The following is an 11,634-nucleotide window of genomic DNA, read 5'->3' on the forward strand; positions in this document are numbered from 1 at the left end:
CAGCCTCACGCACAGCCCCTTGCCTTCAGACCCCAGCCTCACGCACAGCCCCTTGCCCCTCCAGACCCCAGCCTCACGCACAGCCCCTTGCCCCTCCAGACCCCAGCCTCACGCACAGCCCCTTGCCCCTCCAGACCCCAGCATACTGCAATTCTTTGACATGTATTTTTCTAGAATATGCTCTGACTTACATAAATCTACTCACTAAGCAGAAGGATTTTCATAATATTTATCAGCTAGTGCCAAATCTTTACAATTACTGTTTATATACATGGAGTGATACAATGTACAATATATCCTACAATGGAAAAAACCCTATGGTAATATGTCTTTGGGTACGATCCCAACACAAAAACAGTGAAATCTTCCTTACATTGGGGTCCAATTTTCCTGGTATGTAACCAGTCTCAGTAACATAAAAAGTATACCAACTCCTGCCCTGTTGACCTGATCACAGACCCTCCTGTATGTCCCATTTTGACATGGCCAGGGAGGGGCGATGAGAGGGTGGGCTGTCTGGCTCAGGTCATTAGCTAAACAAGCCCCCTTTTCATGGCTCCTGCAGGGCAGGGGGCTGGCTCAGCTAATGACTTGCACCAGACAGGACAGCCCCTTTATCACCTCACTGACAAGGAAGGAGGCAGACAGCTCTTTGCCCATGTCAGAACAAATGTGTAAATGAAAGTTCAGGGACAGGAGCCTAAATTAAAAAAAAGTTACAATTATACTTATTGACAAAAGCTAAAGAACTTTTTTCGGACAACCCCTTTAATAAAAGTCAAACTGCTTTTTGCTTTAAAGGAGAAGTCGACATCCAATTATTTATACACATCTGAGGAAAGCAGAATTACAAAGGCTATAGAATTCAATGAGAATGTATTCTCTGCTGCTCCTTAGTACCCATCTTCAAAGACCTGCTGTTTTATTACAGCACAAGCAACACCATTGATCTCTACGGATCAGCAGGCAAAGCATAGGCAAGAAACGTATCCCTTCATATCTGCAAAATAACAGTTCTTCATCTATAGAAAAGATAGCCCAAGACATAATGAGCACTCAATCAACAGTTTACTACAAGTTCTGTCTTAATTGCTTCCAGTACCAGTGACATGTGTGGCTGGTTCTGGACCATACATCAAGCATGCCTTATGTCCATCTTTCAGGTCAAGATAAAACAAATCCAGACTTACTTTGGGTTGTATTCTTTTGGGTTGATTCTTTTTGCTGAACTTTTCTTTCATCTCGTCAAAGAGACCCTTGATTTTTTTGAGGTCGGGATTATGCTGATACTTTGGGCTCAGGTGAAGATAACAATGCCACTTGGAAGAATCAAAGCCCCAGTGGCAGGTCCTCTTATCTGGTGATCGGTGGGAGTGCATGACAAAAGTCTGTGTGGAGAACATCCCATAGCACTCCAAGCACTGAATGCAGGGGGCATCCGGCTGGGCATAAAGGTGAGGTGCAAACAAACCCTGGCACTTCCCTAAACAATCATGTTCAACCTCAAAGGCACTACCTGTTTCCTTTAACTGAGCCAAAGAGTTTTTCGCAGGGAGTAGGCTTCCATTTTGTGGGTAGGTATGTGGCCGCAGAAGAGCATTGCATAGTCTCTGAGCATCTGTCAAAGTGATCAGTCCACAAGAAGGGGCATTAAATGGAAGAATTCCCAAAACTTTCAATATGTGAAGCTGGTCTGATGTACAGCGCGAGCAGTATATATACATTTCGTCACACACAATATTAATCTGCTGGAGTGAGAAGTCTCGTAAAACGGAATTTAGGACTTGGGGAAGGCAGAGTCTTTTCTCACCTCCCACCATAAAGCAAGAAATCGATTCTCCTTCCAGCTCTGTCTGGGTGAGCTCAGTGGAGCTGTCAGGTGGAATGAGGAGCGGGCCGGGATGGATTTGTGGGGAAGGAAGAGGCAAGAACACTGTTGGCGACATGTTTTCTTGAGAAAATCGAGCAGAGAATGCAGCAGGACCACCGAGGGAACTCCGACTACTTAGATTGAACTGTGCCAAAGTGTGCTTGAGTCCAGGGTTCAGTTCAGATGACCCGCTGAGTGATACACTGGCAGACTTGGAAACGCCCTCTTTACTCCCCTCTCCCATGTCTTTGAAGTCATCCATCTCCATCTTTATAGCTAGAACTTTTTTTGCAACGTTTGGAACATCTACACGATCAACCTCCTTCGCCAGTTTTTTTAATGGGGGACTTCCGTCTTCCCCCATATCTGCAGTTGCTTCAGATACCAAAGCTCAAACAGCAAGACGTTAGGAGTTTAAACTCTCGACACCAACATTGCATCCAAAACTGAAGCGCAAGTTACTTTTTTCCAGAGATCATCAATGCTACATTATTTATAAATATCTAGAAAAAGCTGCACAGAAACAGCATAAAATGTCACCTCCGCCCTAGTGAGAAAATAAATAAAATCAGAATTGAAGCTTTCCAATTGATCGTTAAATCACAAGTGCAACAGATTTTACAAAGTGCCTGGGTACAGTTAATGTATATTAAATGGCTTTTTTTAAATCTTCTATTTGGTCAAATTCACGCAAGAAAATTTCATTCCCGTTCCAACATAGAGGAGAGTGAAGTCAGTTTGTGAGATGGAGATCTAATGGCGACAGCCTCCAGCGTGGGGTTTTCTAGGATCCAGTTAATATGAGTTATTTCTGCACACATACAAGAACAAAGAGTCGTCGTCGTCGTCTTCTGCTGGTGGTGGTGGTGGTGGTGGTGGTTTATTTCAATACGGTGCGGTTTTATCTAGAAAAGAAAAATGGGGAGAAAGAAAAAATGTGTTCCTTTACACTGTCAAGGTCAAATTCAGAAAATGTGCACAAGCATTATTCCATATGTATGACATCTTTATGTACTACGTCGTATGAAGATGCCCCCGTCGGACCCTGTAATCTGCTGGGTAGGTGAGGAGGTATATCGTGTGGATGCACCGGTATGTACCAGAAGGTCACCACGATTATCCTTTGTGTTGGCTTTGTAAATCTCAGGCATATCAATCGGCGTGCCAAGCCTCGCTTTCTCTGATCTACGCGCCGTGCTCACATTGCTGGAGGTGCTGCAAGCTGTATTTCAAACACACAATAAAGACCCGTTTAATGACAAGCCGTGGAACAGGAACGTGACGGCGAGCCTAAAACACATGGAAATACTTGGTTAAACCCAATGAGTGGGAAGGAAAAAAAAAAAAAGGAACAGAAATCTCCCCGAAGACTGTCATGTGATAATCCTATGTAGCCAGCTTACAGTTCACCGCAGTCCGGCAGGAGGCTGAGATGCTGATGGCAGGACCCCAGGAATGAGCGGCTCCCATCTATCCTCGCCCGCAAACATCACCCAGCGCTACGCTGCCCCCAGGCATTTAACCCTGAGCATCCAGGGACTGGGAACACAGGCAGCACAAACTGGATTCTCTATACAGTAACAATCACAGGATGAGAATACAGTAATGAAATATTTACAGATGAAAGATGACGATAAGTTAAAATAAAATAATCAGAGCAGCACTGACCGCACACGGTGAAGAGACCGAAAAATACCTAGACAAGGAAAGCAACGCACAATAGCGACAGATTACGGCCATTTCTATCTGTAGGAGCGGGTAATCATGTGAGGGCACAATGCTGGAGGTCAGTGCCCGCAGACGGCTTACATAACCAGGGCAAACAATGCACAGAACCAATGTACAGCTAATCCCAATAATCCCACGCTTCTGCCAGGCGGACGGTGCATCATCAGGTCATTAATGGAACAGGGAGAAGACAATAGGAGAGGGAATCCCCACACCGAAGAGGCGGCAGACAAATCAATGACTGATGGCAGCCAGTGGCCACAGAGCAGCGCTGCTAGCCACATGGAGCATACAGCTGGCCCATTAACCCAGCACCCCACAAGCCTATCCTGGGGTGAGAGGAGACGCGGGACTAGTCCCAGTAGTGGCCCATCTCCCCATGGCCGTGCATTGTGCCCCTGGGAGGTCAGTGACGGGTGAGGTACAGGCAGGGTGGCATGGGGCACCCCCACAAGGCTCCTCTATGCCACAGTGCACGGACAGCGCCTGAGGCAGCACCATCCCTGGCACGGCAGTGTGCCAGCCTGTGCTCCGGGGCCACACTGACACCAGGTGTCCCACTGACTGACAGCACTGACCTCCCACCACCCGAGCGCAGCCCGGCTCCGAACCGCGTTACCTTGGCAGCTCCGGCGGTCCAGTTCTTGCTCCGGTGCCATTCCCGTTCTGGCTCGGTGTCAGTCAGGCAGCCACCCTCCTCCTCCTCCCTCCCCGGGCTACGGGGCGTGACGTCACCGCTGCACACGAGCCACCTCCCTCATGCCGTCTGTCGGCTCAGTCTGCGGGGCGCAGGAAATGGTGACGTCACTGGGAGGGGGAGGAGCGGGGGCGAGCGGGTGAGCAGAGGGCAGACGCGCTGGTCACGTGACGTGTGTGTACGTCTCACTGCTCGTGAATGTGTCAGGTGCCGCTGGGAAGGAGCAGACGTGTGGGCGCGTCCTCTCACTCACCACTGGCGCCCACGTCTGCCCCACTGCTCTCACCGTGTGTGGGGAGCACCGGGCGGCATGGCTGCCTCACAGCGGCCCAGAGGTAGCATGGTATAGCCTGGTGCACACTTGTCAGCTTTTTAGGTGGATGCGGTTACTTCACCTCACTGTTTGCTATATGCGCACCTGGAGTATTTCATAAATCTGCGGTTTGGTTTTTTTGCCAGTTTGGCTATGTGCGTGTAAAGAGGTGCCAGGGGGGCCTCTGGCTCTGTAGTCGTGGCCTTTGTAGATTCAAGGCTCTCCCCTGGCGCCATCACTACTTCAAGGTCGGGAACTAACTTGGTGGGGCAGAGTGTGGTGTCGTCGTCGGTAGTGGTACAAACAGTCTTCAGGCAAGATGTGATGCAAACAAAAGACATATTTATTGACACACGTAGTCTCAATCCGGCTGTTGCAGACAGAAAAAAACACTTCCTGGGCTGGGGGACAACCTGCCCTAACGAACCCTCGCGTGGGGCTGTGCCCTGATTACTCCACTTCACCGGGCTCCCACTGGCGGTTACACACACACCGGACCCACACCGGTTGCTTCACTCTCCAAGGTTCCGTCCACTCCCGCTCTCTCCGGCGTCCCCTCTTAATTCAGCCCCCACACTGTGCCCCTTGATCTTCGCTCTTTCACGTCCCGGATCCAACTAACTCTCTCTCACACATACACACACTCTCCCCTCTGGTTTCTGCCGGCTCCTCCTCTCACTGTGGCGACAGCCATCCCACCCGGCCACTAGGGGATGCCCTAACACAATATAAGTAAAACATTTTTATTAACAATAACTCCGGTTAACTGACTCTCTTTGTAGGGGGTATGCTCACCCACTACACACCTCCCCTCTTAAAACCCGAGCCTCCCGGCAAGGCTCCATTCTAAAATTACAACTTTTAAAACTATATAAAACATGTGCAATCAACTGCGAACCTGTCCCGCGCCCGGAGGCTTAGCAGCGCTCCCGGTCTTTGGTGTATGCCCGGAGGCTTAGCAGCGCTCCCGGTCTTCGATGTGCCCGGAGGCTCAACAGCGCTCCCGGTCTTTGGTGGTCAGCGCAGGAACACAGCAACTTCTTCCTTACTAACGCAGAGGAGCCCCTGGCTCAGTCCAGCAAGCAGGCTTTCTCCGGAATCAACAACTGGAACACAAAGCTTTCTCCGGCTCAAACACGCCGGCATCCAACAAAACAGGCCCGTCATCTCCCGGTTTAGAGGCCTATTCTGGGTGGTAGGCCCGTTGCCACTCGGCCCTCTGCGCCTGGATGTATTCCGACAGTGACTGCCCAGGTAGTCGGCGCAGCCGCCGGAAAGGCTCAGGACGGGTGAGTTGTTCCGCCGCTTCGGCCTCCGGCTTGAACTCCTCAGTCTCTGATGGAGGTGAGGGGGTCGCTGCCCGGGACGGAGGCGGGCTACCCATAACGATCATTGGATGGGTCGTAATGTGCTGGTTAATTGCCAGCACCGGCGAGGCTCCCTTCTCCGGGTCGGTACTTGGCACAGACATGACGGCCGGAGCTACAGCTGCGGTATGTCGGAGTCGGGAGGCTTCAGCCAGCACCGGTCTTTGTTGTACTTGGCGCCGGGCCTGGTGCTCTTCCCACTCTACCTCCTGTTGCCATTGGGCAGCCTCCTGTTCAGTGGGCGTACGATGCACCCCCACCGCAAACAAGCCCCGGCAGCCCACTTCTCTCAGGAATCGGACCTTTTCCCCAGGGTACAGGGTATGCAGCCGCTGGGGAAGGCCCTCTGTATCGAGGTGGACGCGATTATAAAAATAATCATCGCCGGTCTCTCCGTCCCGGATAAAGCCATATCCTTCCCTCTGGTTTAACTTGACGACTATCCCAGTGGTATACTGGTATTCGAATTCTTCGCCATGAGGACCGGCCATTATCTCCCGAGCGACGGTTTCAGCCAGCAGTCGTTCTCGCACTGGGTCCGGCTCAGGTGACGGGGCTCTTCGGGTTGGTAGGGGAGACGGCAGCACCGGATCCCAATAGAAACCCCAGTCATCTCGCTCCAGCTTCTGGGCGTATACCTCCGCCGGAATTCGAGTTGGACCAGGCGCTTCAGACTCCACCACGGCTGGCGGGGGTCTCTCTGGGCAGGGATATGGGGCTCCCAGCAGCCGGCTCCCTGACGGTATCTGGGCGGCGTAGGTCGCCCGGACCTCTGTGGTGGTCGCACCGGTCTCCGCATCCCATGTCGTGAGCCAGGTCACCCTGGTGGCTCATCCCGGTCCTCCGGGTACGGCCGGCAAGTAGGCGGGGAATCCCTCCGCGGACATCAACTGCTTCTGGCGGTTCTCGTCCAGGCTCTCCATTTTTCTGGCAGCACAAGGCTTCAGTACGTGCGTCAGGGTCAGTGGCGAGACTACAGGAAGTGGAGGCGGGCTCACTTTTCCCGCTCTTGAAGATGCTCCACCCTTGGTCCCACACCACAAATCAACCCCTCCGCGGCGGCACTTCTTTCTTCTCACAACACCGCCCACTGTACATGTCTTTGTTCGTGCCCTGGGACCGGCACCTCCCCTCTTTGGGCGGAGTACTCCGAACTTCTTTTTCGGCACCGGCCAGCCCCAGGCTCTTCCTTTGGCGCCACTTTTTCGCGCGCTTTCTGTTTCTTCACAGACGACGGCCACCTTGCCGCCATCTTGTGCCCGGTCCAACGCTGCAGGCACTGTTTCTTCTTCCCACCATGGGACTGGAAATCTTCTCGCATAGTCCGGATCCTGTGCCCTAGGCACCACTTGGTCTCCGGCTTCTTGGGTCCCTGGCAGGGAATTCACATCCTGCCGACTACGCCACATGTAAAGAGGTGCCAGGGGGGCCTCTGGCTCTGTAGTCGTGGCCTTTGTAGATTCAAGGCTCTCCCCTGGCGCCATCACTACTTCAAGGTCGGGAACTAACTTGGTAGGGCAGAGTGTGGTGGTGTCGTCGTCGGTAGTGGTACAAACAGTCTTCAGGCAAGATGTGATGCAAACAAAAGACATATTTATTGACACACGTAGTCTCAATCCGGCTGTTGCAGACAGAAAAAAACACTTCCTGGGCTGGGGGACAACCTGCCCTAACGAACCCTCGCGTGGGGCTGTGCCCTGATTACTCCACTTCACCGGGCTCCCACTGGCGGTTACACACACACCGGACCCACACCGGTTGCTTCACTCTCCGAGGTTCCGTCCACTCCCGCTCTCTCCGGCGTCCCCTCTTAATTCAGCCCCCACACTGTGCCCCTTGATCTTCGCTCTTTCACGTCCCGGATCCAACTAACTCTCTCTCACACATACACACACTCTCCCCTCTGGTTTCTGCCGGCTCCTCCTCTCACTGTGGCGACAGCCGTCCCACCCGGCCACTAGGGGATGCCCTAACACAATATAAGTAAAACATTTTTATTAACAATAACTCCGGTTAACTGACTCTCTTTGTAGGGGGTATGCTCACCCACTACATGCGCACGCTGCAGTTTTAATTTTTTCATAAAAGAAAAAAAATCACACCCTCTCGCCAAAAACGCTGCAAAAAACCGCTTATGCACAGGGCCTTTCAGTGCATTTGATGCATTTTTTTGCATGCGTTTTTTTTCAATGCAGATTTCATGGAGAATATGTGTGGAGATATGCTGCAAAAACGCTTAAAAAATGGGTATGCCACAGATTTATTTCTGCACCAAATCTGCAAGGAAAAAAAAGCATTCAGAAACTTCAGGATTGGCTGTCATAAGGATAGACATGCAGATTTGGGACAAAACTGCACCCAGAAACGCATAAAAAAAAAATGCACTGTATGTATGTAACGGGGTGCCAGGGGTGCCTCGGGGATTGTAGTCGTGGCCCCTTCTGCTAGGCTTACCCCTGGTGCCGCCGTCACTTTGGGGACAGGAGATGACTTGGTGGGGCAGAGTGTGGTGGTGCAGACGCCGTCGTCAGTTGTACAGAGACTCTGCAGACATGGATCAATCGAGCCAGCAGGCATTTTTTATTAAACACTTCTTCACAGAGGCACAACACTTCAGGTGACTTCACACTTTTTGCTGAGGGGAAAAAACCTGTTCCTGACGTCTCCTCCAGTGGGGATGTGCCCGGCTAATCCACTTCACCTGGCTCCCACTCCGGCTAACACATACTGGACCCACACCAGTATTGCTTCGCACTTGAGGCTACTCCTCTTCTTTTCTCCGGCTTTCCTATTCACCCAGCTCCCACACTCTGCCCCTTCTGCTTCTTCTCTCCCGTCCCGGACTCGACTGCCTCTGGTTCTAATCTTTTCTGAACAACTCTCCTCCCTCCCCTTTCTGCTGCCGGCTCCTCCTTTCCTCTACCCTGTTCCTATGGGGACAGCCGTCCCAACCAGCCACTAGGGGATCCCACTAAAACAGTGCAATAACAATAAAACATTTTTATTAGATAACATCAACATTCCGGGAAAACTGTACCTCATTGTAAGGGGTCTGCCCACCCCTTACATACCTCCCCTCTTTAAGCCTAAGCCTCCCGGCAAGGCACAAACCTAAAAACCACATTTAAGTAATAAAGTCATTTTAATAAAACTACAGACATGTCCACCTTCGGGCCCACGCAAGGGGCGCACAAGTCCGGCGCCCGGAGTCCCTCCTGGGAGCTCCCGGTCTTAGTAGGTAACGTGCCCGGAGGCCTTCAGCAAGCACTCCCGGTCTTTGCAGGTCTTCTGCCCGGAGGCTTTTGCAGCACTCCCGGTCTTAGACGGCAGGAACACAAAATAGCAAAGTTTCCTTTAACCACACGGAGGGAACCCCTGGCTCAGTCCAGCGTCAGGCTCCTTCCGGGCTCCGTAGCTTGAACAGGTTGAAAACGATAGAACTTTTCCGGCTCTTCAACAATACCGGTAATCAATACAAACAGGTCACTCATCTTCCGGTCATGACAGTTCACTCAGGGTGATAAGCACGTTGCCATTCAGCCCGCTGAGCCCTCACGTAATCAGACAGGGACTGACCTGGCAAGCGGCGCAGCCTCCGGAAGGGTTCATAGTTGATGGTTGGCTCCGGTGTCTCGATCTCCGGTCTCGTCTCCTCAACCCCCGACGGGGGTGATGGGGTCGCCGCACGGGACGGCTGGGGGCTGCCCATGACGATTACCGGGTGAGTAACCAGGCTCTGTTGAATAGCCAGCACCGCCGGGGTCCCCTTCTCTGGGTCAGCGTTCGGTCCGGTCATGACTTCAGGTGCTACTGCCAGTGTGCTTCTCGGGCGGGAAATCTCAGCCAATACCGGTCTTTGCTGTGCACGCCGCCGGTATTGGCACTCTTCCCACTCAATTTCTTGCTGCCACTGGGCAGCCTCTTGGGTCGTGGGCATCCGGGTCACTCCTACCGCAAATAGGCCCCGGCATCCCACCTCTCTCATGAGCCTCACCTTCTCTCCCGGGTATAAGGTATGAAGGCGTTGTGGTAGGCCCTCAGTGTTCAGGTTCACCCGGTTGTTGAAGAAATGGTCACCGGTCTCTTCATCCTCGATGAAACCATAGCCCTCTTTCTGGTTTAACTTTACTACGGTACCGACGGTACACTGTCGTTCGAACTCATCACTCCGGGGACCGGCCATCATTTCGCGGGCCACGGTCTCGGCCAGCAACCTCTCCTGTACCGGGTCGGGTTCAGGTGATGGGGACTTCCGCCGAGTCTGGGACGACGGCTTCACTGGATCCCAGAAGAACCCCCACTCGTCCTTTTCTAGCTCCCGGGCGTGTGGTTCTTCCGGGGCCGGAACTGTTGCGTGGGTTGAAGATCCCACCGCGACCGGCGGGGGTACCTCCGGGCACCGGTAGGGAGTTCCCAGGAGTCTGTTTCCCGACGGCAGCTGTGCCGTGTAAGTAGCTCGGACCTCGGTCGTGGTCTCTCCGGTCGCGGCGTCCCAGGTAGTAACCCAGGTAACCTTCGTGGGCCGCTCCGGTCCTCCGGGCACAGCCGGTAAGTTAGGGGTGAGTCCTTCCGCAGCCGCAGTCTGCTTCGGGTGACCTCTGTCTAGGCTAGTCACGACCAACGCAGCCACCGCAGCTTGCTGTTTTTCTGAGTTCTCCATCTTGCTCGACGTCACTTTCTGAGCAGTCGCTTCTTGTAATGGCGTCGGGGACAGTGGAGATGCTGGGGAAGGTGGAGGCGGGCCTTCTTATCCCGCTCTTGGGTACGCTCCACCCCCAGTCTCGCACATCACGTCGACCCGGCCAAGGCGGCTCTTCTTTCTTGCCGCAACACCGCCCACTTCACATGTTTTTCTCGACATCCTGGGGCCAGCACCTCCCCTCTTTAAGCGGCGCACTCCGCACTTCTTTTTCTTCACTGGCCAGCCCAAGGCTTTTCTTTTGGCGCCAATTCTTCGCGCTCTCACTGTGTCCATAAAGACGACGGCCATCTTGCCGCCATCTTGTGCCCGGTCCAACGCCTTGGGCACCACTTGTTCTTCCCACCAAGGGATCGGGACTCTTCTCCAATAATCCGGATCCTGTGCCCTAGGCACCACTTGGTCTCCATCTTCTTGGGTCGGGACCCCTTGCATACAATCCGGATCCTGCCGACTACGCCACATGTAACTGGGTGCCAGGGGTGCCTCGGGGATTGTAGTCGTGGCCCCTTCTGCTAGGCTTACCCCTGGTGCCGCCGTCACTTTGGGGACAGGAGATGACTTGGTGGGGCAGAGTGTGGTGGTGCAGACGCCGTCGTCAGTTGTACAGAGACTCTGCAGACATGGATCAATTGAACCAGCAGGCATTTTTATTAAAGACTTCTTCACAGAGGCACAACACTTCAGGTGACTTCACACTTTTTGCTGAGGGGAAAAAACCTGTTCCTGACGTCTCCTCCAGTAGGGATGTGCCCGGCTAATCCACTTCACCTGGCTCCCACTCCGGCTAACACATACTGGACCCACACCAGTATTGCTTCGCACTTGAGGCTACTCCTTCTCCTCTTTTCTCCGGCTTTCCTATTCACCCAGCTCCCACACTCTGCCCCTTCTGCTTCTTCTCTCCCGTCCCGGACTCGACTGCCTCTGGTTCTAATCTTTTCTGAACAACTCTCCTTC

General features: G+C 53.0%; 1 protein-coding gene across 1 annotated transcript in view; it reads right to left on the bottom strand.

Moving 5' to 3' along the window:
* SKIL (SKI like proto-oncogene) overlaps window positions 1-4,302 on the bottom strand; it is a 58,272-nt gene extending 53,970 nt beyond the window's left edge. The window contains exons 1-2 of the mRNA XM_075340635.1: window positions 4,218-4,302; window positions 1,191-2,775 (exon numbers count right to left, since the gene is read on the bottom strand). Coding sequence (XP_075196750.1) covers window positions 1,191-2,234 — 1,044 coding nt within the window. The 5' untranslated portion in view covers window positions 2,235-2,775; window positions 4,218-4,302. The remainder of the gene's footprint in view (window positions 1-1,190; window positions 2,776-4,217) is intronic.
* Window positions 4,303-11,634: the final 7,332 nt, after the last annotated feature.

The sequence above is a fragment of the Anomaloglossus baeobatrachus genome, chromosome 3 (genome assembly GCF_048569485.1).
Source record: "Anomaloglossus baeobatrachus isolate aAnoBae1 chromosome 3, aAnoBae1.hap1, whole genome shotgun sequence".
In the NCBI taxonomy this organism is placed as follows: domain Eukaryota; kingdom Metazoa; phylum Chordata; class Amphibia; order Anura; family Aromobatidae; genus Anomaloglossus; species Anomaloglossus baeobatrachus.